The 27,932-nt window shown below is 50.8% G+C and overlaps 1 protein-coding gene across 2 annotated transcripts; it reads right to left on the minus strand.

Annotated features, from left to right (window-relative positions):
- Positions 1-4,860: 4,860 nt before the first annotated feature.
- On the minus strand, positions 4,861-26,887 carry ISM2 (isthmin 2). 2 transcript variants are annotated; one of them, XM_027672587.1, is made up of 7 exons: positions 26,238-26,887; positions 21,814-21,954; positions 11,469-11,729; positions 10,605-10,977; positions 9,654-9,794; positions 9,079-9,156; positions 4,861-8,603 (listed from the first exon to the last, which is right to left on the minus strand). In XM_027672587.1, exons 1-7 carry the CDS (start codon positions 26,373-26,375, stop codon positions 8,086-8,088), a joined length of 1,650 nt encoding a protein of 549 aa, XP_027528388.1. In that variant the 5' UTR covers positions 26,376-26,887; the 3' UTR covers positions 4,861-8,085. The 2 variants fall into 2 exon arrangements, with proteins under 2 accessions (XP_027528388.1, XP_027528396.1); XM_027672595.1 differs by lacking the exon at positions 21,814-21,954.
- Between the last annotated feature and the right edge of the window lie 1,045 nt (positions 26,888-27,932).

A 27,932-nucleotide genomic window follows, 5' to 3' on the forward strand; every position in this document is an offset into this window, starting at 1 on the left:
GAGCATGAGCTTGATGCAGTTTTTAGTTTTGAGCAGCTGCTCATTTTCTCTCTGCTTTTGATCTGCCGCTAGTAAATGTTTCAACCCCTTCCCATTGCTGAAGGGATCTGTGATCCTGTTCAAACTGTTCCTCTCCTCCTTTGCATATCCCAACAGCATAGTCCTTTCTTACAGTTCCACTAGTCTGCTCTACAAGAATGACTATCCTTTAGCCATCTGATGTCCAAGACAATCAGCAAATCACTGCTAGGGAAACTCCCACCTACAGAATGGTTCTAGCAGGTTGTGGGGTCCAGGGTCAGCTACCTCCAAGCACTTCAGGTCAAAGCAAACTATTTTACAGGAATAAATCCTGCCCCTACTTAGAGTCTACTGAGTGCAGTACTTTTGGCTCATCCCACTTAAATGGTTGCTTTAACTGGTGAGGAAGAGAAAACCGCTTGCATGTTCTCTCCTGCTAATACCATTTGTTCCTGGAGATGTCTTCTAAAGCAATAAACTTGTTCATAGGAGGAGGGGAAAAATCTAACTCTGATCAGAAGTGTCAATCTGCTTAACCTGAAGAGTGACAGAAGTACTTGGTTTTCTTTTTGAGGCATGAGCTTCTCTTGCATATTTTGTTTTCCACTAGTGTTTTCTGCAGAGCTCCTCTACTAAGCTAGAAGGAAGCAATGTTACTGGGTGAGATGTACTGTTTGGGGGATTTTTAAATTTTTTTTTCATTTTTTAAAATCTGAATGGCATGCGGTGACTATTCCCTTCAACCGAGGAGACAGAAAAAAAACTTTAAAGCTTGTTTCAAAAAACCTGAAAGTAGTAGTTTGAGTTGCTTTTTAAACTAAAAAGAGCATTTTGCCTGTTCTGCTCACTATTCCAAAGTGCTCAAGTGTGAAAAATTCATGATAAAGTGTACAGGCAGATATCAAGAGTGCAGTATGGAACTAAATTCTGGATGGTGTAACTTATTCCTGTGAGCTGACCTATAACAGCAAGGGAAATTGTACAAAGAGCAGGCACCTGTAGATATGGTAGAGCTTCCCTGTGTCTCGCAGGGCTGTCTTCCCTAAAGCACTGTCTGGCTGGGAAAAGGGATGCAAGCGTTTTGCCAGGAATTTTGTGCACAGATGAACTAGTGTACACATCTGGTAGGCTGCGAGACTGTAGCATGATATAGGCACACTGATGTTACTGCACAGCATGCATGTTTGGTTTCCTGTTTGGGAAATCCTGGGCAGAAACATGGGAAACCTTAAACAGCAAGGCTAGCAAGGGAGTTCACAGCCAAAAACTTTGGTAGGAAAAGAGCAAAGTTATTTGAAAACTGGAAAAATGAGCTCATTCTAAGTTAACTTGAGGCAAACCTGACAGCTGAATCACAATGTCCTGGCTGTGCTTTGGCAGCTGTGCTGTTGGAGCAGCGCTAGCCTGCTGCAGGCTCTGCTGGCACAGCTGGGCCAGGGCAGCAGAAGGCAAGCCCTGCTAATCACCTGCTGCTGGAAGGTTAGGAAGTGGGACAGGAAGGCAACTGAAGTGGAATTTTAATTGCCTTCCTTTCATCACAAGCAGGGTTTACTTTGGGCATCCTGCTGCTACTCTAATAAGACACGCTTTGGCCTCAGCCAGCAACCTGCATTCATGGGGCTCATGGATTCAGGGCTTTGCTTGGAAGCCATCTGAGGGTTCTTCCAGCAAAGCTGACTGCCTTGAGTTATGCTGGTACTGCCCCAGCTGGCTCCCTGCTCTGCGGGCTGGAAATCACCATCCCCACAGCAGCAGAACAGGCTGTGTAATGTGGCCATGCCCTGGCTGTTGTTCACGTGAACCTCTTGGACTCACCCGCTGGCAAAGGAAAGCCTGTGCTAAAAGGGCAGGCTGTGTACTCGTGCACAGGGCGTGCCAGGACATGCCAGCTCTATCAGGCACAGCAGTGGTAATTAGGGCCTTACACCACTTCAGCCGTTTCCTTGGCAAAGGAGATCTGAGTCTCACATCATGCTAGTGAAGGTCCCTGCACGACACCTGCCTGCTGCCAGCAAAGAGACACACTCCTTCGGCTACAGCTGACATCTGGTGCAGCTCTACGATGCTAATGAGAAACCCCAGACCTCTGCTTTACTTGCAAATGTCAGGAGAGCCTGACACAGTTTGCAGCCCTTCAGCTATTTGGAGAAGGGAGGGGTGTGTATGAGGGAGAAAAGCAAGGTCCAGTATACTCCGGCCCAAAGGCTCTTTAAGAATCTGAACTGACACAGGATAAGAGGGAAAGTCTTGTGAATTAAAGAAAACAACAGTCAAAAAACCCAGAAAACAGAGATAAAAGCATGAATTTTTCACAGTGATGAGAGGTCAGAGGTGGATGCTCACTGGCTATGCCTTTATGAGGCACATAGAGTAAGGAGCAACCATCAAACAACAAACTAAAGGGGTCTCTGGACACATTCAGTGAATTTTGGAATTTCTTGCAACTGGTGATTTGGTACCACTAAAAGTTTACAGGAATTCAGAACAGGAGTGGAAAAAATCTTGCAAGAATAAAACAATCAAGGGCTATTAAACAGAACAACCTCCTCATTTAGCTCAGAAACCCTCTTAGCCACCAGCTGCTGGCAAACAAGGAAGGTGCTTCAGGGAAATAGTGTGCTTGTCCTTCTCTTTTCCTTTCTAGTCACTCACTTTTGACTGCTGTCAGAAATTGGATGTGCTATGACTTGGCCCTTCCTCATATATTTTGATCATTTATATGTGTGAAACATCTGTGGGAAAATTAGGCTACAAATCAGATTGAAAGCCTCCAGCCTAAGCAACAATTAAAACTGCTTTGAAACAAACATCATCCCAACCTTACTTCAATGGCAAAATGGGAAGAACTTAAATAAAATGGTTTTTTAAAGCAAAAGTGAAAATAGTTGGATGTTTCCAGTATTACAGGGCCTGACACAGTATCCTAAGGAACTCAATTGGGAAAGTTGCACAGTCTTTCAGAAAGGAGTGGGGCTGGGAAGAGGAAGGGAGAGAGGGAGGGAGAAAGAAATTGAAAGAGGTGAGGGCCAAGAGAATCAATCTGTAACATCAATTTATGAAAAAAATACAAATGCAGTCAGTAACCTATAAAACTAATCAGTGAAAAAGTTACAACCAACACGCCTATATCATGGCTACATCAAGCACAACTCATGTTGAGTCAACTTAACAATTTTCTTTGGCAGAGTACCTGGGCTTTATTAAGATTTTAGGTAACACTTTATATAATATTTTTATTAGTAAATAAGGGAAGGCCTAATAAAGATGTAATGAATCCAGTACATTTCAGTACAGATAATATAATTGGTAACTTAAAAGTAAAAAAAGTTACATCATCACTGGAAGACAAGTTTAGGGTCAAAAATTATCTTGACCAAGTGGAAAAGTGCAGCCACCTGAAAAATTGCAGCAAGTGTGGTTTTTTTTTTTCCTTTTAATCTTCTCCTGCTCCAGAGAAGTTGGCAGCTGCGTGCCATCAGCACACCCAGAAGGCTAATGTAGCCACACAGTGGGGTGTGTCTCTTCACAGACCAGAACAGGCATGTCTGAAATGTTTGTTTCTTCTCTAGAACTTCAGTTTTAAATCAAGGTCCACAGACCATCACAATCACACTTTACTCTTGCCTAGGTTAAGGCCAGGCCTTGGAGTTCAGGTCTGCTGCACAGGCTTTGGCCAAACTCTCCTTGCATTATCATCCTCTGTCCTCTCATTCCAAAGCAGCTCCTTCTGGGCCCAGTTGGGCTTCTTGTATGCTTTCCAAGAAGCAGATTACTGGAGCAGGAGCCCTGAAAAAGAGCAGACAGGTAACGGAATCTCTGTTGCTGTAATGAAATCTCACATTCATCCCTGAGAGATGGGGCACCCACCTGTGCCCCAGCAAAATCTGGGCATGGCCCCTTGTGTGTGCAGAGAAACTCATCTTCAAGTCAGATGCCAGGGAACTGGTGCAGCTGAGCCACACCAAGCTCCAGTCCAGGCTGGCAGACCAAGACAATGTTGATGACCAGCAGTGATGCCAGTCAAAAAGTTTTGTGTTCAATGCAGTGGGCAAAAGTGCAGCTTGAGACTCTGCCACAGACTCACTCTGTGATTTCAGGCGACATCTCCAGGTCTTCAGCACCTGGTTAGTGCAGGAATTCTTCCTGCTTCCATTCTCTGTCTGTGGGATTTCTATAGCCCAGGAGTTTTGTAGCATCCAGCACAGCAAGGACCTTGTTGCAGAGGATAAAGGCATGTTAGGCATGTAACTGCTGACTGACCCTCCAGGGAAAGAGTGATTTTGTCTGAGCAGCTTGGGCTCCATGCAACGATGTTTTGGATGTTGCAGAAGACCCTCTCCTCACTGAGAGGACTTGTCTGCTCCCCCCAGGCAGGGGCCAGCAATGTGCTGGGCAGCTGTGGAGCAGAGTCCCGTGCTGGAGCAGCAGATAACCCTTGACAGGTGTGCAGACAGCAAAAAGCAAAAGGAGCAAGAGAGAAGAGAAAACAGCTGGAAACAGCAAGATCTTGGAAGTCATCATGATTTATGCAGCAAATTAAAGGCAAGAAAGAGTTGCAATCTCAGGAAAGCTTTGCAAATCCCCCTGCTATAATTAGCTGTTGGCTCTGGAGGTGGTTCGCCAAACCAGTTTTCCAGCTGGGATGATGCTGGGTTTTATTTTCCCCCTGCTTCCATGCTCAACACCTGCTTAAAGCAGTGTGCTGGTGTAACATCAGCCAGTACCCAGCTCTGGCCAAGCTCACCATGGAATAAAACCTGAGGCACAGGCAATGCATTTGCTTCTCAGCACTGACCCTGATGGTCTTGTAGAAGGCTTCCTTCCCTCTAACTTCACATATCCCATGGCTGTGGTGGTGGGCTCCAGATAGTCTTTGTTACCTATGATTTTTGCAGCCAGACATCACCAAATATAAATCCTAAGGAAAGGAATCAAAGCCAACTAGGACTGGGAACCCAAGACACATAGTGTTCAACATAGTGTCATCCCTCTCAACCAAAATGAATAGCAACATATGCTCCAGTCCCAACTGAATGACATCAGTATGACATATATATATATATGTGTGTGTGTATATATATATATAAAGTGCTTTCTTGCAGCATCAGAATAAAGAATTATTCTCTATGAAATTTTGTAGGAATAAAAGACATTATATATATATTATATATAAAAAACCCACAATAAACCTAAGGAATAAAACCTTAGAGACTCATCACTTAAACGGCAGTGAGCTGGACAGAATCTTTGATGGGATATAAAAATAAACGCTTGCTTAATGTCTGCTTTTCTCAAAGTGCTCTGCAAAGCCTCCCGGTGTGTAAGGTGCTCGTATGAGGAACAACACTGCTTCTTGTTTCTCATGCTCCAGTTCATGCCTATATTGTCCAAACCATAGAGGCAACGAAGCAGAACAGCTACTTGGCTCTCAACTAGCTTTTGTGGGGGAGGCGAGGAGTGGGGGGCTGTCAATGCAAGGAATTTTTCTACTTGCCCTTGGACAGGAACTCCAGTTATTACAGAACTAGACTGGTTGACATAGCCAGTATAAAGAGGAGGAGGGTGCAAAGCCTGAATAACAGTCCTTATTGTAAGAGCACTTCCTTAGAGAATAGCCAGTCTAACAAACAAATTGGCTGAGCTTTTGCAAGTCTCCTTCAAGAAAGGCTGTTTGCAGAAGTCCTGCTTCCATGCGTGGGTCCAATACCAAACACTAGGCACATTCAACAGGAGGTTGTCTTAAAGAAGTCAGCACTGATGGTAAATAAGCTCCTCTGAGAGTCTGATGATGTTAATAATGACATATGGTATGGGAGAGGAAATATGAAGATGCTGTGCTGAATGACAGAAGATAACAAGCTCATCCTTCCATGGTCTCGTCTGCTCAATTTGTTTGCTTCCCATACAAAAGCCTCTGTGCCTCTTTACGAGGCTTCTTGAACAAATCCCAGGCTCCCAGAATCAAGCCACCAGAACCACTGCCACCCCCTCTTTACCACCTCTTTATGACCTACCTCTTTAGCAGAAACTAGCGAGCAAATGACCATTTTGACTAGGAACATGTCATGATCATGAAAATTTTCCAGGGTCTAGGTCTTCATCATGCTTATTTGGTTGTCTTCCTTCTTACTACTTACGTAACACTGCTCATCTCAGACTGCATACCTGTTGGGAAATGGATGATGCCTGCCTATGTTTTGATAGAACCCACAGCCAGAGTCTAGGGATACGAGTGTGGAATAATAGTTAAATAAGAAGAATTCAGTGATAACTTCATTAATAGTTTTCTTTTACCAGCTAGGAAGTCTTAGCTACTGATGACCAAAGATGCAATATTCTACCAGTAACCAAGGCAAAAGGATCAACATACATTCAACATATATAAAGATGCTCCCAGAAAGACTCCCCAGATTGCTTTCAGACCATGGATATTCACTGATGCCGGAGAAAACTCCTGCAAGAAGGACAGACATAGCACAGGATGGTCAGCCAATATCTGCAACCAGACAGATATTTTTTTGGTCCAACAGTGTCCTGCAGAAACACATGGAGTAGCTAACAGCCTCAGGTGAAACTTCTAGTCTAGAAATGACTCCATTCTTCTTTATGTGTGCTTGACTTGCTCTTTTATTTCCTCTGATGCATAAAATTTTCCAAATGAAAGCTGTAAAGTTTCTGCCAGGTTCAACAACTGAATGTCCAGGGATAAAGGTGCTCAGCCTAGTTTCTTTGCAGAAAAGCGCACAAAATATGCTGGGACACACTGCCACAGACCCGGGAAAAGCTGAATAAAACCCAGGCAAGACCAAAGTGCCAACAGAAAGCACGATGATTCATCATCTGTGGACACCAGGTATTGACATTATTAGCATGTGTGTGTTCCTCCTTTGGAGCCACACTTGCGAGCCTGGCCCGGCAGCGAGCCTGAGAGGCGCAGGGCATGCCCATGACTCGCTTTCCCTGGGCTGTCTCCTGCTGGGCACCTGGGCAGAGACAGCATGGAGCAGGGCCCGTGTCCAGCAGCAGACCAGAGAGGGCCAATGCTGGATACTCCCAGTGGCACCTGACTTGTTCCTCTTCCCATGGAGAACTTAATTTGATGCTTTTTGCTCCTCGCCAGCAATGGCATGAGCAGTGGCCAAGGTGTCTCCTGTCTCTGGCAGGCCTGTGAGTGGGAAACACAGGACTTTCTTCTGGGCTGTGTCACAGGTGCTCCTGAGCACTGAGATCCTCTGGGGGCTGCCAGGGCACCAAGGCCTGACAGTGTGCTAGTGCTGGGACTTGCACGGGTGCTACCACCCTGCTCCCCCAAGCACCAAGGCAGAGGGGCTGAAATGCAGAGGTGGTGCATCCCCTGTGATGACCTCCTCTGAGGCCCACCCACGTCTAGCTTTGGCAACCAAAACCCTGGTGGCAAGGCAATCTTGCCAAGGGAGCCCAGGCAGCCAGTCTCCTCCTGCCCCACACCCACCCTGGGTCTATGGACCCTGCTAAGCCTTTCTCTGCTCCTTCCCAACTGTGCATGCACAAACCTGAGGAGCATGCAAACCCTGCTCTGTACGCATGGTTGGGACAGCTGTGTGCTCTCTAGAGGACCTACCCCAGTTTCAGACATAATCCAGTGTGTGCCAGGGCAGGTGCACAGGCAAGAGCAGGCAGCCGTGCCTCACCAGCTCCTCAGATAAGGCATGAAGCCAGCAGGAGCTGTGCCTACTTCACCCGGCACTCAGCTTTCAGGTTGCATTGAAAGGTCATAGAGAACAAAAGCGGGCAGGAGCAGCCCCTTGTTCCATTCACACCTCCCAGCACTTACTGCTCCCCATGTGCCAGCCGAGGAGCCCTGGATTGCAGGACTGCCCTGGGTGGCATGGCAGGGATTGCACTACGATAACCTCTGGCACCCTCAGAAATCTGAGGGGGGCTGAGGCACCCCTCTGAGGGGTTGAGACAGATGGTGCATCCTCCCCGCTTTGCTTGGCACCACTGAGGAGCCCATGAGCAGGGCCAGGGCTTGCCAGGCTGCGCAGGGGTGCAAGCCAGTGGCTCCTTTGAGAGTGGCTGTGGCTAGTACTCCTTGGCCTCCTGCAGCTGGGAGAGGTACTCCTCCTCAGTGGGGTTGTCAGCACACTGTTGCCCATTGTTGGGGGGCCGGACAGCGTGATACCGGCTCCAGTCGCCCTTGCAAAGGATCCAGGGCAGCATGTCCACTTTGTAGTGCAGCTCTGGGGAGAACTCGGTGCTGATGAGGTTGGGGACGCCAGCCCCCTTACCGCGGGTGATGAGGCGGGTGTGCTCGTCATAGCAGCAGTGCTGGGCAGCCAGGGTGGTGCTGTCCAGGGAGAGCATGGAGCGCAGGCAGAAGCGTGCTGTGGGCTTGTAGATGTCCAGGCGCTCCTTGGGGCCACTGGCATCCCGCCATCGGAAGCTCTTGCCCTGCTGCTCATCCCGCAGGTTGACGGCACTGTAGACAGCCTCCAGTGGGTAGGAGCAGGGGCAGCTGGGCAGGTCCGTCAGCACCTTGCTCAGGTACTTGGTGAGGAAGTCGCTCTTGCAGTTCAGCCACTTCTCACAGCTGTCTACCTCTGGGGGGAAGGTACAGAAAGGTGAGGGCATGCACAGTCTGCACCCCACTTTACCCAGTTGCCACTTGCCTGCCACCTTGCCAATACCACCAGTGGAACCTGCAACCACCAGGCAGGAGCAGGCTCTTGGGATGAGCTAGAGCCAGGCTCCCTCCCTAAGGCAGTGACAGAGGGAAGGGGTTTTGTGCTGGGGCCAGGCTGGCAGCATTCCCCCATGGGAGAGGGCACACAGCAGGCTGGCCTCAGCCACTGAACCGTAAAGCAGGACTGTGTTGTACCAGGGCTGTGGGAGCAACTGGGTTTACCAGCATGACCACTGAGGCCTGCACATGGTAGTGGTTTGGGTGACTTAGGTCTGGACACCAGACATGGGAGCCCTTGGCAGAGCCCTCCCCACCAGCCAGCTATGACCCCCCAGTCATAGCTGAAGCCAATGCAAGGCAGAACCCAGTGCAAGGCAGAAGCAGAGGCTGACCTGAGTTGAACAGCTCTGTGGTGTTGTCACTTCTGAAAGGTGTCTCTTCTGTGGGGAAGACCATTTCTCCTTCTGCACCTTGAGAAAAAAAAAACAACAAAACAAAGAGCCAGGCTGAACACCAGGACAAGTGGCAGGATTTTTCCCTCTGTATGTGCACCAGACACCATCCATTTTCCAGCCCCTCTCCTGTCACTTCTTTGGTGACATAGCTCTGCCCTTGGAAGCAAGGGCCAGCAGCAAGACTGGATGGACACACCTGCCCGAGGCTGTGAGTTATGTAAATCTCAGTGGATAGAGCTGGCTTTCAATATGCCTCAGGAGAGAATTTCAAGCTCCCAGTGTGAGAGAGGTGCAAGAAGTCACACATCAAGCTCCTATCACCCTTGGGTACCACACAACTGCTTAGGGAGCCATGAAGCGCAATCATAGCCTCTTTGTGGAAACAAAGCCCCATGGTCATTAGCCCTGATCACACTAAACATAACTAGTTCTTGAAGCATGAGCACTGCCTGCAGCAGTGGGGGACCAGCCCACATCGGGGTCAGACAGCACTGGTATGGCCAAGGGCTCACCAGGGCAGTGTGGCAGGTCACAGGTCCTCGACTCCGTTGCTGTGCAGGCATAACCACAGGACCGGGTCCTCTTCTGGTTCCCACTGCCACAGGTAGTGCTGCAAGGGGACCACAGGCTCCACTCATCCTCATCTTCATAGTCTGTGCAAGGCAGGGAAGAGGCAGAGAGTGGTGAGCCTCAGCAAAGTCTTAGCAGAGGAGGAGCCAACAGCCACCTGGGACCTCCCTCAGCTCTGCACCATCCCTGTACAGGGACAGTGCTGCCTGGGGCACACAGAAGTACCCAGCCATGTGATCCCAAGGGCCAACCTTGTCCTCACTGCCAACCCCAGGGAAGCAACCCCTGAGCAAAAGCTCTCATTCTCACAGCTTTGCTCCCGGTCATACCTACCCAAACAGGCATCCCTCTCCATCCCCATCCTCACTGAACTTGGCCAATGCACTGGCCACGATGCTGAAGCATGAGGTTTTAGCAAAGGTTGACTGGTTTCAGGGTCATGGCCAAGAAGCTGCAAGATGGAGCTGCTGTGGTGCCATGGCCTGTCTGCTCACCAGTACTTGCCATGGAGCCCTCTGCAGCTCCTCTCCTGGGGGAATGCTGACGTCTGAGGCACAGGCTTCTGGCACTGGTGTCACTGCAGGGATCTGAGTCCATGGCAGCAGCACTTGTCATTAAACATTTACAATGTTTTTCTCACCTGAGCATGCCTTCGCTAGAGTCCATGCTCCATCTGATTACATGCAAGGGCAATTCCCACTGGGACTCTAGCATGTCTGACTGCTGGCAGCCACAGCTGAGTACTGGCCTTGCTCCTTGGCATGCTTGCTTATTTTTTAAGTAGGAGCTGAGCACCAGCGTGCTGTGATCCCTGCTGCAGGGCTGTGGGCCAGGCAAGGCAGGGGAGGGCAGTGCTGGTCTGCAGGGCAGCTGGGCATACCAAGAGAACTCACCGTAATTATATTTTTCCTTAAAGATCCAGTTCTTCTGCCCAGGCCATCGCTGGTCCCAATTACCTCCCACTCCACTGAGCATGGACTCTTCCTCCTCATACTCTGCTGTGTAATCTTCCTCCTCATCATCATCCTCTTCTTCTTCCTCCCTGTCCCCTACATCCAGATTGTCATCCTCTTCCTCCTCTTCTTCCTCCTCTTCCTCCTCCTCCTCCTCCCCCTCGGCAGGGTCAGTGTATTCCCAGAACAGGGGCCAGAACAGGTCCTTGTGGGACAACCACTCAGAGGATGTCAGAGACCAGTCATTTCTTGTCTCCTTCAACAAGTCCATCTCCATCTCGGCCTGAGGATCATCCACCACTTCGATGGTCACCTTTAAGGCAGACATGAGGCAAGGCAGTGAGCCAGGGCACAGCCCTGGGACAGACCTACCAGACCGTGCACTGGTTCCCAACCCGAGAGGCCAGAGACACCTTGGGCTGCAGGACCATGAGGAGCACAAGCGGTCTCGCCTCATCCAGAGAGACTGAGCAGGGACAGCGTGGGAGGCACAGGGGGGCTGGTGGTCACCCACAGGGGCAAACACCACCCTCAGAAATTGAGAGGTCACCTATGTAGGAGCATTTGCTCCTGCTCTGCGGAGGGGAGCTGGGGGGGCAGGGAAAAGAGTGTGAGCAAATTCCTCTGGCAAGGAGCTTCTCCATGCCAGCTAGCTGCAGCTGGCAGTTATCAAGAAGACAGATTGCAGAAGCCACACAGACCCCATTCACAAGCTCTTTCCTCTTAGGGAACCAAATGAGGCTGGAGAGCACATGCAGCGCTCACCCACATCCCCCCCATGGCCCTCCTAGACCCACTCCCCACCTGAATGTTGGGGTTCTGGGCACTCAGGTCCACATTGGCCAGTCCCGGCAAGCTCTGCAGGTTCAGCATGAAGGGCAGGCTCTCCTCCTGGCCAGCACTGCTGGGCTGGGGCACTGCTGGGCTCCTGGCAGACTGCTGAGCCACCCCCCGACGCCTGTGCCGCCGTGGGCCAGCCTGCCCGCTCCTCCTCAGCCCCCGCGCCTTGCCCGATGGTGGCAGCTCCTCATCCCCTGCCGAACGAGGGTTGGATGAGGCAGAGACCTGGAGAGGGAAGAAGCAGTGAAAACATCTCTGCAGGGTGGCAGTGCAGGGCAGGGAGGAAACTGCTCCCCAGCAAAGGGGCGTCTGGTCTGCTGCACCAAACGGTTCTTCCACCCCATCTGCAGCATCAGGGTAGCAGTTAACATGTTAATCAATCAAATTAATATCCAGTGTTCTCTGCTGTGCTAGGACTCAGCCCTGCTGCACCTGAACCTATAGGTCTATTCAGGCTGGTGCTTCCCATACCCACAACCACCCTCTCTGCACCCCTCTGCTGTCTCATTGTCCATTTTGCCTGGCTTTCCACTTCTTGCTCTCCCTTTTTGGCCATTGCTTGGTCCCTGGAGATGGTCACAGCATGGGCTGTTTCTGGTCACAGAGTTACCAGAGCTCATGTTTAATAATTTTATATATTTATATAAAAAGTTTATAAAAAGTTTATGACAAGAGGAAAACCTCATCAAAATAAATTGTTCTGTGGTGTTAGTATTAGGGCAGACAACTTCAAGCAACACAGGTTTAATTGAGATTTCACATGCTGCCCAAAGGCTACCACAAGGAGGGAAAGAAACTGCTGGTAGATATAACCCAGCTACCTCCAGGTCCTTGAGAAAGGGAAGATGCCCAGCTGAACAAGTCAACAAAACTCACTTGCCAGTGCTGCCAATGGCTCTAACTGCTGCTGCCACTTCAGTGGCTTGTGGCATTTCATAGCAGCCTTGTCCCAGGAGGAGCAGGGAGAGCGGGCAGGGAGCCTTGCCCCACAGGCAGCACCAGTCAGCTGGAGGGAGGTGGGGAGAGAGGGGGCAGGGAGGCGGCCAGCGCGTGCTGCCAAATAACTGGGCTCACACCGAGTTCCCACATTCCTGGTCCCTGCACTCGGTGCACATTGGCACGAAAGAGTGAGTCAAAGGGCCAGCAGGCTCCAGTGTGCCTGAGAAACCGGAGATGGGAACAACTGGCAAACCCCTCTGTGGCACGGGCAGAGGTGCCCGAACCCCCAGCATCTCCACCAGAGGATGCCTATTGCTGGCTGCCCATCTGAAACCCCCTTTTGTTCCCAAGCTCTCATCCTTCACGCCAGCCAAGTCGAGAGCCGCGGGATTAACGAAGAGTGCGGAGTGCCCCCTCCCCACGGGGCGGAGGGGGGGGACGCAGAGAGGCATTTCTACCTGCAATTAGAGCCAGATGGTTTGGGGAAGGACTCCCCTTCCTTTCATCCTGATCACTGGAGCACTTCAAAGGCAGCTGGAGCCTGGCCAGACTCTCATGAGTGCACACAGCCTGTCCCCAGCCCTGTGCCCGTACATCAAAGCCCATGATCCCTCCATTCCCGGGGGGGGGGGGAGAGCAGCAGGGATGCTGCTGGTCCCTTGGCTGCTGCCCAGAGCAGGCTGAAGGCAGAGAAGGGCCGGTGACAGACTTCGCCAGATGGGCCCGGAGGAGAGAGGGCTGCAGGGAAGAGAGTGCCTGTTCTGCCTGGTAAGAGCATTTGGGGCTTGCTCCCTCTCCCTGGCCAGGAAGGCTCCTGTGGCACTGCTGGCAGCAAACATGAGCACAGACAGATGCCTCTGCCTACATCTTCCCCTCCCAGCTCCCTCTGTCCCCATCCAAAACCACAATGGTTTTGAGAAGGGTGCATGGGAAGGATGTCTGGCTCTGTCTCAGCCCATCTCCCAGTGCCTTAGCCCCTTGCTAGGTCTCCTGTCACACCCAGGGTCTCCTTGGCAGGGAGCAAGGCAGAGCCCAGGAGGAACATAAACAGTAAGGGCAGCTGAGCAGGCAAACCTGGCCATGTCCTAGTGTTGGCTGCATGACACTGCCTGACAGTGCTGGGTTTGCTGCCAGCTGCACATGCCCAACACAACCCCTGCACTAGAGACTGACAACAGCCCTGCGAGCCTGGCGTTCCTGCCTAATTTGCAATGAGTTTATTGGGCTGGGTAAGCTCATTTCACAGACAACCCAAATTTAATACACATGGAAAGTGAGGTCTCCTCTAGCAACAAGATCTGAGCTCACCCAAGGACATCAGACCAAGCCAGCCAGGAACAGACTCCAAGTCTCCAAATTTACACTCAGTGCCTAATTCAGATTTTACGCCCAAACAAGCTCAAGAAATTCAGAGTACTGTTCCCACAGGGAAAATGTAAAACTGCTCCACGGGAACTGGCTGTGAGTGTGTTGCAGGGTGAACAGAGCTCCCTCAGTGCCCAAATACTCCAGAGACACAAGGACACTGAGAGTGCCTGCCCTGGATGGCCCAGAGTCCTTCAGCAATGGTCATTGCACTGTACCACCCAACACTTCCCTCCTGTTGACATCTGCATTGCTCTGAAGCTTTGCTGGGTTAAAATTTGTCCCTGCATCAGATGCCCTTCCTGAGTAAGGTTCTGCTCAATGCCCTGCCCCAGCCAATCAAGCCATGGATTTAACAAGCTCTTAAAAGCCCAGTGCTCTCTCCAGGTCAGAGCATCCATGGCATCAGATGTGTCCTATCCATGTCATCAAGGGGCTCTTGACAGCCAAACTAGCAGCTGCCCTCAAGGTTTGTGCTCCTGCTGCACGACATCCATTCTCTCCTCTACTCTGTCCAAGGAGCAGCTGGATAAAGCAAACAAGCCTGGAGCTAGGCCACTGCAGTGCATCAGCTAAGGGAAGAGAAGACTTTGCTTGTCCAGAGTTAACACTCTATTCCCCCACTCTCCACGGAGCACAGGAGAAAGTCTGCAAACCATCGCCCAGCTGGTCATCAACAGCTCCCTTCTCCTTCCAGGGAAGAACACTTGCCACCACCCCAAAGAAGCAGAGCACAGTGCTGGAAAGCCATCAGTGTCTCACAGCTGAGAACCAGCCTTCTCCTGCAACTAGGCAGCACTAAGCAAAAGAAAAAGTCAAAGAAGGAATTGCCACAGATACTCCTGCATACACTTGGCATATCCTGCTTTGCTGGGAATAAGGCTTCCCAGGGCAGGACCTGAGAGAAACTCTGGGACAGTACTCGGGAAAGAGCATGGGCTTTCCATTTCTGAAGACCATGTTTTGACTGCAGAATATAAGCAAGATCACACCCTCCTACCTACCAGCCCAGGAGCTCTTCCCATATCGTCCAGGCTCTCCCACATGTAGGACTGATCACCTAAACACCTTGGGGCACAAGCTTAGAAAAGATGTTTGGAAGGGGAAGGAACTCATTAGAAATTCACCCCAGTGTCATGCCTACTTTGTACATAACACAGGCAACAAGATGTGTGGAAAAAGGCCACACATCACTGCTCTAGAGACCAAAGGCTGACATTTTCCCATTTCTAGTCCATACATCTCTATTAAAATTGCTCGAAAATCTGGAGATGGTGAAGAGAGCAGCCACAAAACCATTTCAAGGGATGGAAAGACTTTTCCAGTGAAAGATCCGTACAATTTAATTTGTTCGTCATGTTAAAAAAAGGAAGCAATGACTTGGTTTTCCAGTTCTTTAAGAGAATAATCCATCAGGCACCAGAGACTCTATAATCCAGAACAGAAACACATAATAGGAAGCAACGTGCCCAAGTCAAAGTCAGACAAATTTAACTGAGGAATAAGTCCCATGCTTTTAGTGCCACAGGTGATTAACCACAGGAACAAGCTAAGAAAAGTGACAATTTCTCTTGTGGAGACTGTCAAACCCACATCACTAGGCTCAACATGAGTACCACATCTGTACTAGGGAAGAAATTCAAGGCTCTAATAATTTCATCTGCTCTTAAAATCTGCGATTTTGCTATAAACTTCTCTAAGGCTTTGAACTAAACATGGGTTAAAAAAGCAAATGACCAATGTTCATGTGCTGCAGCTGCTACATAAAAATTACTAGAGATGTGACATCTCAGATCCTACAACCTGAAAACATCAACAGACTAGTCCCTGTGCTGTACTGCACTTTGGCAACCAGGGGCCACAATACCTGCCACCACAGCCACAGGTACTTGTCCCTCCAGCAAGTTCGTCAGCATCCCTGTAGGCGCTGCAAGTTGCCAGTGCACCCGGCAGTGCTCTTTGTAACTACACACACTGCTGAGCAAAGCTGCCCCTCCAAGTACATTTGAGAGAACTCTCCTGGGAGTGAAGCACTACTGGAGCTTGTGCATCAGCAGTCAGTGGAGCAAGCGAGTCACCAGCATAGGACAAGCTCAGAAGATGCAGCTTCCACCGACACCTCTCCCAAGGCAATTATCAAGTACATAAACTCACTCAACTTGAACCAAAGAAACCTGTGCACACGGCAGTCAGATCAGAGGCAACATTCAGGCTGTGGTTTGGGCTTGTTAACACCGCAGTGAAGAAAATGACGTATTTGCTAAAGGCCGGTATCACACTGGGCTATAATTATAAGGAATGGGGGCTTTTGTTGCTTAATCATTACTGCTTGTGTTAGGTTTCCTTTGAACAGTTTTACCATAGTGTACTGAAACAAGAAACCACCAGAAGAACTATTGATCTTTTCCTGAATAGACCTTCCTACTCTTTCCCCAAGCTCTCTCCAACATTATAAAATCTGTGCTGCAGTCTGTTGCAAACTTGCCCACTTATGAATCAGTCAAGTACAAATTTTTTATGTTTTTGGGGTTTTTTTTACCATAAAACTTTTCTTTCTATATTTACCTAAATAAGCTGCAAAGATCTGGAGAAAAAAAATTATCTTTGGACTGAAACTGGGCAGAAACAACTCCAAAGCAGGATTTTACTATAAAGCTAAACTATAAAGCTATGGAAGTAGAGGGAAGATGGTTGGTTGCTTTAGAAGGAAGCCCAGTATTTCTGGGACTAGCTCGGTCTGTAGTTTGCAGAAAAGCTCATGACAATTTTTGCTGATAGGGTTGGGAGAAAGGGGAGGTTTTTCTAGTGTTAACAAGTAACACTGTTGTTTCTTGAAAATAAAGGAAGGTTGAACAGCAGGGTAATCACCAGGAACAAATGCAGTGTGCCATGACGCCTCCCTCCCATAGTGCACGCTCTCTCCTTGATGAGATACTGCCCAAAGAAAGGGCTTTTTTAGCCCAGCCAGCTGAAACCACCACAGCCTCCTGAGGGCTGTAGTTTGATCCTCCTGGCTCATAACCCATCCACCAGCACACAACCTGTCAACCAGCAGTCTTTCAGCCAGATGGAAAATCCATGGAACGAACATCAGGCAAGTGACCTCTGCTACCCATCAGCTCATCACCCACTTAACGGATTTCCCAGAGCCTTGCCAAAGCTTCTAGAGGTGTCAAGAGCTGGGTGGGTACCTAGGAGATATCAGGGAAGGTGAAGATGCCACCCAGTTCCTGTTACCGTCTGTAAGACCTTCTGAGCCACAATCCCAGTCATCGGACACAACACATTTAGATTTACAGGCAGATGGCTTAGCAGGAGCTATCACTCAGGGTTTTGACAGCTGAGCTCTGGAAGATCTGTCAGAGGTAATTTAAATAAGTGAATACCTCCAGTTGCCTCCCTCTTCCTGTGCCCTGGGTTACACTCCCACCTGCAAAGGGGCTGAGGCCCAAGTAAAGAGCAGAACCATGATTTCCCACCTGCTGTACTCTCTGGTCCACCTCAGAATCAACTCACACTTGGGTGCTGGTTTTAGGGGGTATTTTTTATGGTTCCATTTGTTTGTTTGCTTTTTTGTTGGTTTGTTGCCTTTTTTTTTTTTTAAGTAAAGACTCCATTTAGGTTTTGGTGGAGTTCTACAAGTGCTCATGGAACAGACAAAGCACTTGGTTATCATGCTTGCGTGGGCAGATCCTGTTTATGACAGGCCAGCAGGAGCTGGCAGCAAACTGTAGGCTGTGCAGATAATTATTACAACCTCATGATTATAATTTTCACGCAGTTATCAAAATACTTTAGATCATATGGTATCACTTTCTTCTCTAAGTAGCTTCATCCCAATTGTCTTGAGTAGGAAGCTGCAGGAGGCAGCATCAAAGGCTTACTCATGTCTCACATTTATTTTCATGTCTCACAATTGCAACAACGGTAATCTCAAAACTCTTTCCAAGGTCGGTGACTCAGTTGCCCTGAGGCAGAGCCAGCCCTGGAGCAGAAGACACCACAGCATGGAGAAGCAGCAGCATGCAGCACCATGAGGAGCAGGGATACAGTATAGGTGACTGTGCAAGACCAAAAATGCGGAGGTTGTCCAGGCTACTGACAGTGCATCCTCTCTCCCCAGATCACTTGTGACACAAAGAGGAAAAGTAGGAGCCTGGTGGCTTTTCACCTTGCCATGCCTAGCTGTTGCCCTTCTCAGTGCCACATGCAGATGCTTCTCTACCCTAAATATCTTCTCCCTCTTTAACGCTGAGACAAATGCTGTAAAATTTCCATTTTGCAGACAAAGAAAATGACCTGCCCGAGGTCTCTCAGGTAGCCTGTGGCAAGGCCAGGAATAGATGTGGGTCTCCCATGTCCTACTAGGAGAAGGCTCTCGGAAAGGTTCACCACAGCTGAGTTTCTCCTTCTTACCTGCCCCTGAGGAGGGACTGCCCTGCCTTCCACATGGATGAACCACACAGTCCTTGAGGGGAAACTGAGGCATATGGCTGGCACCACTGACATATCACAGCACAGCACATGGGGTTGTCCTTGCACCAGGAGACTCTGTCCTAGTGCAGAGGTCCCAAGGGCCGATCCTTGACAGGTAGTGCCTGCTGCAAGGACACCAGCCAGTGGCAAGGCACCCTTACTTGAAGACCCTTAACCTGAGACCTTATCCTGAAACTTCTGCTGCAGCCAGGCCAGCTGGGAGCTGCTCAGATGCAGCACAGCCATGGGTATGGGAGCCGGGCCCCCGCAGAGACTGCACGTAGAGGTCCCCCAGAGAGGTGAACAGACACACATCCATATCCTCTGGTACTCTCTGGCAAATGCTCCTGCTAGGGCACATGTTTTCTGTTAACATAGTTGAGCTGTAATACGCATAAGCTCCTAATGCATCAGACTGAGCTGCTGTTAACTTGTTCCAGCTCTAAACTCCATGTGCTTCAGTAACCATTAACTTGTTCCAGCTAATGATCCGCATTTGTTAGTCTGCAAACCGTAACCCTCCGACTGCTCCAGTTGCTGCTCCCTTCCCCGCCGCAGCCCAGGCAAAATTGCAAAAGCAAAATCCACCGAAATATAGCAAAGCAAGTGTAGAAATTGATGGGACCAATGCCAGCCTCCTCCTGCCTGCTAAATGGGGTGGTGGCGTGGGGGGACACAGGGCAAGAGGGAACTAGGGGAGTAGGTGCCTTTGTCCCATACAGTGTGCAGAGGCTGCCCCTCCATGCAAGCGTTGTGGCAGGGAATGCAGCCAACTAGCCAAACAGAAATCCGTCGGGGATCCCTTCAACAACAGACAAAATGGACACACGAGCTGGACTTGGAGCATCTCCATGCCCTGCACAGGAAGGGATCCAGGCAGGGATGCTGCATCTCTATTCCTTAAGGGACAAACCTAGGATGACTCATAGCCAGTAGCCCCTGCTCCAGGTGTTTGGCTGCAGCTCCCCAGCGTGTAGATGAGCTCAGCTCCCCTCCCCAGCCCAGTGGCAGGATTTAATGACTCCTGCACATCAGTGTGGGGTGGAGAAAGGGTCAGGGTACCTTCCTCTAGCTCCAATCTGTGGTGTTCATAACTCACTTGTTCATAAGGACATAGGACAGCCCCTGCTACTTAAGTAATTCACCAAAAAAATTCTTTTTTGTTTTTTCCCTCCCACCAGACAGAAGCCTGAAGTTTGCAAGGCTGCAGAGGCAAATCCAAAGTCAGAGGAAAGCTAGGGCTATCCAGATGGGAAGCCCCACTTCTCCAGCATCTTAGCCCCCAGCTGACCCCTCCTCTTCCCTTTGGCCAGTCACTCCCTAGAGGTAACTCCAGGACCAGTCTCCACGGTGGTCACAGACACACAATACTCAAGCTGTAATCCCGGATGCAGAAGCCAAGCGGACTCTGAGACACTCACACATCTCCTCTGCTGGAGGCATGAGGAGGGCCACTCTGCAGATATTTCCCAGAAGAGAACCAGATGCTCCCCTAAGGGGTATCTTTGTAGTTTTGTTACATGATAAGGCTGCCTGCTCCTTAAAAATCAATGTCTCAAGAGGGGAAACTGTTGAGGGGAACAGCCTATGTGAAGACACTTGTACAACACTTTGTCTTGTCCGAGGTGCTGCGTTGCACAGCACAGCACGGCACAGCTGGCATCCCTGGGGATTTTGGCTGCTGTGGGAATGGCTGGAGGTGAAGGGAAGGGCAGGGAGGGCAGCAGGAAAGTGTGCCAAAGTGGTGGGGAAGAGAGGACATCGCAGGGAGGCAAAGAGGTGTCAATTCTCCACTGGTGGAGCACCTCCTGCAGCACCTCTAGGCCATCCAGCAAATACTGCCGTCTCAGGATCCTGGGGGCTCAGCTGCTGGGAAAGAGTTGGGACTGGCTTGCTCGCCCCTAGACTCAGGGCTGCCAAGGCTGGGCTAGAAGACAGCTCATCTGAAGGGCACTGTATCCTTGCCATGTGCCAGACTCCAACTGTACCCTACATGATGGTGGCTCTCTTGGTTTGGGACACGTTCCCAGAGCTGCCTTGCACCCCAAGTCCTGAGTGCTAGATAAGACCCTGACAGACCAGGTCAACCATCAGCTCCTAATCCAAGATAAATCCAAACCTCACCACCTCTTCCCTGCATGCATGAGCATTTCCTGGTCATCTGCAGCCAGGTCTCTACCTTGTGCCCATCCAGTGGTGCCAGGAGACAGCAAAAGGCAGCAATTTACTGCATTTTGTTCCCTTTGAAGCTGTATCCTTACCCTGGAGACGAAATCAACCTGAAGCCCAGGAGGCATTGGTGCCCTTCACACCAAGGGCCACCTATGACTCAGATGCAGGCAGGTCACCATCTTTTTGGTGTCTTCATCTCATGAGTACGGAGATGAAAGTACATCTCAAACAGCTTCTCAGACAACCCTCAGGAGTTAATACACAGAAGGAACATGCAGAAATGGAACTGTTTGGAAGCAATCCTCTGCAGGCTGACTTTTACAGCTGGCCACGTAAAAGCATCTGACTGCTCAATGAAGGTTCTTTGCAAAACATTCTACCAAAAAAAAAAACAAAACCCAAACTCCTTGCACCGCTATTTTGCAAGCTTCTGTCCGAAACAAAAATAATTTAACATCGAAACATGCCACAATCTCTTCCTTGCTCCAGTATTTTATACAAAACCCGAGCCTATGGCTGACAACATTTGCTTTGAAGGAGCTGGACGGCATGGGACATCTTGCTGGCCTGTCCATAGCTCAGACTGTCCTCAGGCTTCCCTATGGGAAGCATCAGTGCTTCTTGTTTCGGGGATTATTCTGAGTGGAAGAATATTTATTGCTACTACGGAAAACATATGATCCCTGGTTTGCACTCCCTATCCATAGGACACTGACAAGAGGAAAGTAGGAATTAACTCTAGCACACTCCCTCCATCACCCCACCTGGCTTGGAGGTATCATGGTTGGAAGCAGGATGAGGAGAAGGTTTGCATGAGCTGGACACTTTTGTGAACCCAGAGAGAGTGCCGGGCAATGCCCTGCGGAGTGATTTATGCCTCATCTCTTCCCCTTACATGTGCCTTTTACAGGAACCCCTTTGATTGTAACAATGGGAATGCAGCAGACCTATTTGTGCAGTGAAAAGGGAAGAAGCCCGCTTGTTGGACAGCTTCCCTACACCCGGCTCCCCTTTGTTTCTGCTGCTGTCTCAGCCCCAGGGCAGGAGGGTTTTCAACTCTGTTGACTAAGATAATTTGGCACTTCTCAAAAGGAAATTTGCTACAAAGGGAGAAGTACCTCCCTGCACACAAAGAGCCCCTTTCAGAGCGGAAGGATGCTTCAGTGAACGTTTTGTACCCACAAATCCGACCTCCGCCAAGGACAAAGCCAGGGACAAGAACGCTTAATTGCTGAAGAAATGAAAAGGTAAAAAGCACATCCGCAGGCAAAATGACTCTGCTACTGACACAGCCCGCGGTGGCGGCGGGGATCTGGCTGTGCAGGCAGCCAGCACCGACCCGGCCGCCCCCTCATACCCCAGCTGGGCCCTCCTGACGAGGCGGCAGCTCAACAAGATGCTCCACACAGGGCGGACCTGGGTGACAACACAAGCTGGAGGTCCAAAGCAGGGCAAGATGGCTCTGGGAAAGTGAGATCCTCTTCTTGGCCAGACAGCTCTAGAAGAGTCAAGAAGGAGCAAGATCTGGGGGGAGGCACAGGGCAGGCTCCCACAGACCTCTGTGCTTATGAAGCTCATCACCCCAGTGGTGTCCCCAGACCAATGTGTCTAGGCTATGTTAGGGCTCCCAAATGACAGGGCTATGTCTGCTTACAGTCTCCTGACAAACTCCACTCAAGCCTAGATGATATTTCTTTCCCTTTAACACTTTTTTATCTAGTACAGCCATGCCATGTCACCTTGAAGCTCCTTCACTCTCCATTTGCTGGTATCTCCAGCCAGGCATCATGTGACTGCTGTACATTTAATTCTTAAGCACTCCTCGGCACTCACTTGCCCTTATGCACAGGGCAGGTCAATTTAAATCAAGACTGCTACCAATTATTTTTAATCAGGTGTAGACCTTATTTTTTTTTTGTAGTTTTCCATCGCTACTCTCACTGCTTGATTTAACCAGTAAATAATAGGTACTGTTGCCACTTGTTTCGTTATTTCTCAGGGGCCTGGAGCCAGTCATATCAGGTGCTGCACAAACCCACGGATTTGCAGCCAATTCAGCCTTTATGCTGTGCTTTATATCTCTTTTGTTGCCTTCCGTTATGTCTTATCGCAGATGCCATATTTGCTTTGCTCACAGCCTCAGACCAAGGGAACTCCAACAGCAAGCTCCAGCCTGGATTTGCCCCCTGCCCCTGTCCAAGCCCAGCAGTAACACCCCAGGTGCCTTGGGGAGCTTGCTGATGTTCCTCTTGGACCCCCCCTCTCAGAGCGGTTCCCTCCTACTGAAGAGCACACATCAAGCCCACCAGAGCTGGACTGGGAGCTTGGACCCTCCAAGGAACATTGTTGGCTTGCTCTGCCACACCCTGCCACTGTCGGGATGCTCACTCCCAACACCCCCATCACCGTTCCCACTAGCACTTTTACTTCTATGCACAGTTATTGAAGCTGTGATGTCGGTTCAAACAGATCAAATAATTTCTAACATTTACATTTCTAGCATGTTAGGACTCTAGCTGTTTTCTATTTACCAGAAAAGCACCAGAATCAACTGGTATCAGTTGAAAATAATTCAAACGTCTATTAACAGTATTCAAAGCCAACATTTTGAAATCCAGTGAGTTTATCAAAACATATTTTGCATTTAAACCTCCTGACTTCATAAATAAATAAACCGTTAAGTGATGTGATGAGCTGTACCTTGTCTCCACAAGGGACACAAGCTTTTCGAACTATTCAGTTACCCAAATCTGAAGAGCCACTTGCTGGTCAGTGTTCCATCCTGCCACATTTCTGCCCACATCAAAGTATGATGAATCCAATCAGCAAAAGCACTTCTAAAAACCCTGCTGTACACCTGCTTGCTGCTTCGGAGCCCATCTGCCTTCCCAAACATCACCAAAAAGCCTCCAAACGAGCACGTACCTTCTCTCATTAGATTTAAGTCATAGTTTGGAAAGAAAACTGCCTTTCAACTTCTTCACTCTGCCTTTCCAACTTCCAGTCAAACAGACTGAAGCAATAGCAAATATCCTCGCTACATCTGTTGTTTACGCTGAGAACAGTGTAACTCAGGCAAAGCTTTTCTGCCCAGTGTCACAACTGAGAAAATGTAAATTTTCCTGCTCCTTTGGTAATGGATCCTGACTGAGGCACAGGACTTTGGGACATACTGATAAGGCTATCACCCAAAAATAAAGCATGTGTTTCCTCCATCCTTCCTGCAATTAGAAGACTTTCTAGCTCAAAAATTTACTGAAAAACTTGGTTTAATTTTTCTAAATTATATTAGTATAGAAGTGCAACTCTGAGGTTCAGCACAGATTATAACAATTCCCATTCAATTCTAAACCAACGAAAAATGTTTGCTTTAAAGAAAGTTGTTAAATTAAAATAAGTCCAAGTTATATAACTGTTTAATGGTTTTGATTGTCTATCTGCTCTTCTCTGTCATTTCTATTTTTCTCCTCACAGCCCCCTTCATTCTACCCACATCTGTAGGGCATTACCCATAGTGTAACCAATACTCGAGCTGTGGCTACCCTGCTGCCATAGAGACAGGACATATCAGTGCTGCAACAGGAACCATCTGTGTGTATGACCCAAAATCACTCGGGATTTTTTTTTAACCACCATACTGCTGCGCTTGTGCTCTCTGCTTTAGTTCAAACAGCTGTGCATGAATACTCTAAATTCTCCCTGACGTGCACCAGAAACAGAGGATTTCATCCCAAAACACAGCTAGAAGATGCATGCCGATGTGTCTTCTGCTGCTTTCACCCTGCTGTGAGAACTGTGCAGCCAGTACTCTGAGGGATGCGGGGTGTGCACGGGAGCACCAACACGCTCCCAGAGGAATTAATTTTTCAACTTCCTCCTTGCTTCTAATCTCCACCCTCAAACCTTGGCTTATAAACTTCTTGTATGTTTCTACTTCTGCAAGAAGCAAAGGTCCTGGGGACAGAGGCCGCGCTGTGTAAGTGCCGTGTGTGATCTTTGGCTGGCCGCACAACGCTCCCCATTCACAACCATTCACAAACCGGGACTGACAGCAGCTCGCTCCCCTCTCCCATGTATTTTAGATGTCAGATAAAAAGGAGCCTGAAGGCTGCACTGCGGGGTCTCGTGGTAGGCACATGCATAACTTCCTAACATACAGCTTGTCTCTATGCTTGCCCCCCCCCCCCCGGGCTGCAATACTTTCCCGGATTTCAAGTGTAAATGGCTACTCCTCGTGCAGCCAGAGCCCGAGGTCACTCTGCCTGGAATTTCTCCGGCAACTGAAGCACCATCTATGTCTATGTTCAAAGTTTCACTAGCAAAGCACAGCACCAACATGTTATTAGCAGCCCGACAGCACATATCCCCAGCAGTCCTCTTTGCATCTGCTCAGTCCATGCTCCACTCAAAACCATTACCGGACTTGACTCGCGGTACCTGGCTGGACACAGGCCGTGCCCTCTCCTGCCCATTGGCCAGGCTTTCCATGCGGCAGATTCGCTCCTCGCACTTGTTCCCTGGATTTCATGCTGGAATGGAGTTTATTGCATCTGACAGGAGCTTCCAGCACGACTCCTCCACAGATCAGCATTCTGTTTTGGCATTAACTAGGAATAAGGTATATTCCCACCACTTCACACCTCCTCTGCCAGTTTGACCGACATTGCAGATCAAATCTGCTGCTTCCCATACTGCTGCGTATTGCCAATGAGGGCTAAGCTGCTCTTAGCCTGTCCTGCTCAACCTCCTCCTATTGCCACTTTTCTCAATTATTCCTTTCACCTACTTTTAGCAGTAGCATTCTTTGAAAGAGTACTTTTCAAACACAGCTGTGCTGCCCGAACCATTTTTTCTCCAGAGAAGGGTTTCAAGATGGAAACAGCTTGTTTCAACCGTCCAGTTGTCTTTCTTATTCAAACTCTTCTCCCTGCTCTCCTTTTGTTTCTTTCCTATTTCCCTCCTGTAATCCCCATCAGATCCCACCAGTTGTCTCCCAGTCCGACCGGTCTCTCACTGCCTGCTTAAGTTTTCCCTTGCACAGTCCGCGCTCGGCAGCCAGCGCTGGCCAGGATCCGGCACTCCAAGGAGCGAAAGGCGCAGCCCCGGGACATTCCCCCTCCCGGCCGGGAGGCTCCCAAGGCCGCCTGCCCCGAGGGACACGGCGGGGCGCAGCATGCCGGGATGAGAGGGGAGCATAGCCGCTCCGGAACCTGCCCCAGGGGCGTCTCGGCGCGGAGGTGAGATGGTGGCTAAAATCCGTCATGTCTTATGTTTGTGGTAGAGGAGATTCGGCGTTCCTGGCAAGGCACCAACACCGTTAATTTAACCCCTCTCTCCCACCTGGGATGTTGGCTGCTGGAGGCAACGGATCTTCCCGGGCACCGGGTCACGACATTCGGGCCCGATCTCAGAAAGCCTAAAGCAGCCCCTTTCCTTCAGCCTCCGTGCAGTGCGAAGACCTGAGGCTGCCCGAAAATCCCGCAGGCCGGGAAAGCGCTCTGCCCCTCAACGGGTGAAGAAACAGCCTGTAAGAGGGGGGGCCCAAACACTCCTCCCCGCTGCTGCTTCTCTCCTTGGAGCTGCGGGCAGCCGGGCCGAGGGACACGTGTTGGATGCTGCTCCCGTCCGAGATGCACAACCGCCTCCGAGGGAGCCCCGGTGACTGGTCAGGTGGCCCGCTGCCTCCTCAGCTTTCTCGGCACGTGAGGAGGTGCAGAGACTGCGGAAGGACTCGCCTCAGCACCCTCCCGGCTCTCCCTACCTCCCCAAAGGCTGCCTTACCTCTGCCAGCTTGGAGCTCCTCTCCTTCGGGCTGTTGCTGCGGTGTTTCCTCACCGGTAGTCCTCTCACCACAGCCACGAAAGTTGTCAGGAAGACGAAACTGAGGATGAGCACGACTTGCCCTCTAATCAGAGGCATCTCTCCCTCCCTCTCTCCCCACCTTGCACGTCCAGGGCAGGCGGTCCGGCAGCACGCCCGCCAGCAATGCTCCAAATCCTGTCCTCCGAGAAAGCGAGAGGAGCAGGGGAAAACTTAGAAAAAAGAGTAATATATAAAACACCGGAGCCGGGAACTGAGGTGCCCCGCGGGCTGGGACAGGGGCCGAGGCAGGGTCCGCCGGCCCGGGCCGCCCGCTCCCTCTGATCGTTCTTGCAGTTTGCCGAGCACCTTTCGCGGTCGCGGCTCCCCTGGGTTCGCCCGCCACTGATGCTGAAGGATAACTCTGAATAGCTTCACAAGTGTGTGCGGGGAGGGATGGGAGGAGAGAGCTTCGCCTCCCCACCCCGCTTCCTAATCCTTTCGGCAATCCGATTTCTTTTCCTCCTCTTCTCCTCCCCCCGCGGAGTCACTCGCCGGTGCTGCCGCAGCTCTGCAGGCAACGCTGGGCACCGGAGGGCGGGCAGGAGGCCGCTCGCCGGGGAGAGGCTCCTGCTCGCGCGAAGCGCGGTCCAGCCCCGCCCGGGCGATCGCCGCGGCTGCCGGCCCCGGGCACGGCCCCGCTGCGCCCCTGCCCTGCTCGGAGGCTGCCGGCACTGCCAGACCTCCCCCCTCTCCCTCCGGGCGCTACCCCCTCCGGGGCGCCGCCGCCCGCTCCGCTCCTCCCCTCCCGGCAGCTGCATGGCCCGGGCGGCCGCCGCCCCCTCCGCCCGGCTGTGCCCGCGGGGCGCTGCCCCTCCGGCGCGGCCGGCCCGGCCCGGGACTCTTTGTTTCTCGCCTCGGCGGCGCCGGCCTCGCTCCTGCCTAGCGGCACCACCGGGCGCTTCCCGCCGGGGCAGCCCCGCCGCAGCGCCCTCCCGGCGGGGCGGGGCGGCCACGGGGCCCGGCGGCTCCGGCCCGGCCACACGAGGCGGAAGGATGGAGGCGCCCGGGATAGAGGGGCAGGAGCGGGGCCGCGGCCGGGCGAGGGGCTCAGCGCATCAGGGCTCGGAGCCTCCCGCCGCGCCCCCGGGGAGAAGAGCTTGCAAAGGCCGCTGCCTCCCCTTCTCCGAGCACCGGGGCTGCTCCACGGGAGAGCGGGGACGAGCCCCCCCGCTCCCGGCCCGGCCCGCGACAGGCAGAAATGGGGCTCTGTGCTCCCCAGTGAAAGCTCCGCCTGTTCCCGAGCTGCGGGAGGAAGTTTTCACCACTCAAAATAAGTTTTTATTCCTTGATCTGCTCTCTTTTACGCCGGCAGCATCTTATCTAACCCTCAAAGCCTGTTGGAAACATGGAGTGGCTGTTTACTTTGGGTCTAGAGTATCTATTCCAGGATCTCCACAGGCGTTCAAGAGCCTGTGAAGGAAATTACTAGGGAAAGGACTATGAAAAACTTATTAGGGAAAGACACTGAAAGGAGGTTTTGCAGCCTGCTGAGGAAAAGTGCCAGTGCTGGCAGTGTCCCAGAAAGGGACACCTTGAACAGAAAAAACATTTCTACAGCAGCCTTAGCACAGAGCTGCAAATCACCTGGGCCCATTTGTGTAGCCGCAGGACCTG

The sequence above is a fragment of the Neopelma chrysocephalum genome, unplaced genomic scaffold (genome assembly GCF_003984885.1).
Source record: "Neopelma chrysocephalum unplaced genomic scaffold, ASM398488v2 Primary Assembly neopelma1_24, whole genome shotgun sequence".
Lineage (NCBI taxonomy): Eukaryota > Metazoa > Chordata > Aves > Passeriformes > Pipridae > Neopelma > Neopelma chrysocephalum.

Coding starts and splice junctions, on each gene's coding strand:
- ISM2 (XM_027672587.1), bottom strand. CDS start 26,375: ATGCCTCTGATTAGAGGGCAAGTCGTGCTCATCCTCAGTTTCGTCTTC. Junction 10,978..11,468: donor CCCAGAACCCCAACATTCAG/GTGGGGAGTGGG, acceptor TCTGCCTTAAAG/GTGACCATCGAAGTGGTGGA. Junction 9,157..9,653: donor TGACCTGCCACACTGCCCTG/GTGAGCCCTTGG, acceptor TTTTTTCTCAAG/GTGCAGAAGGAGAAATGGTC.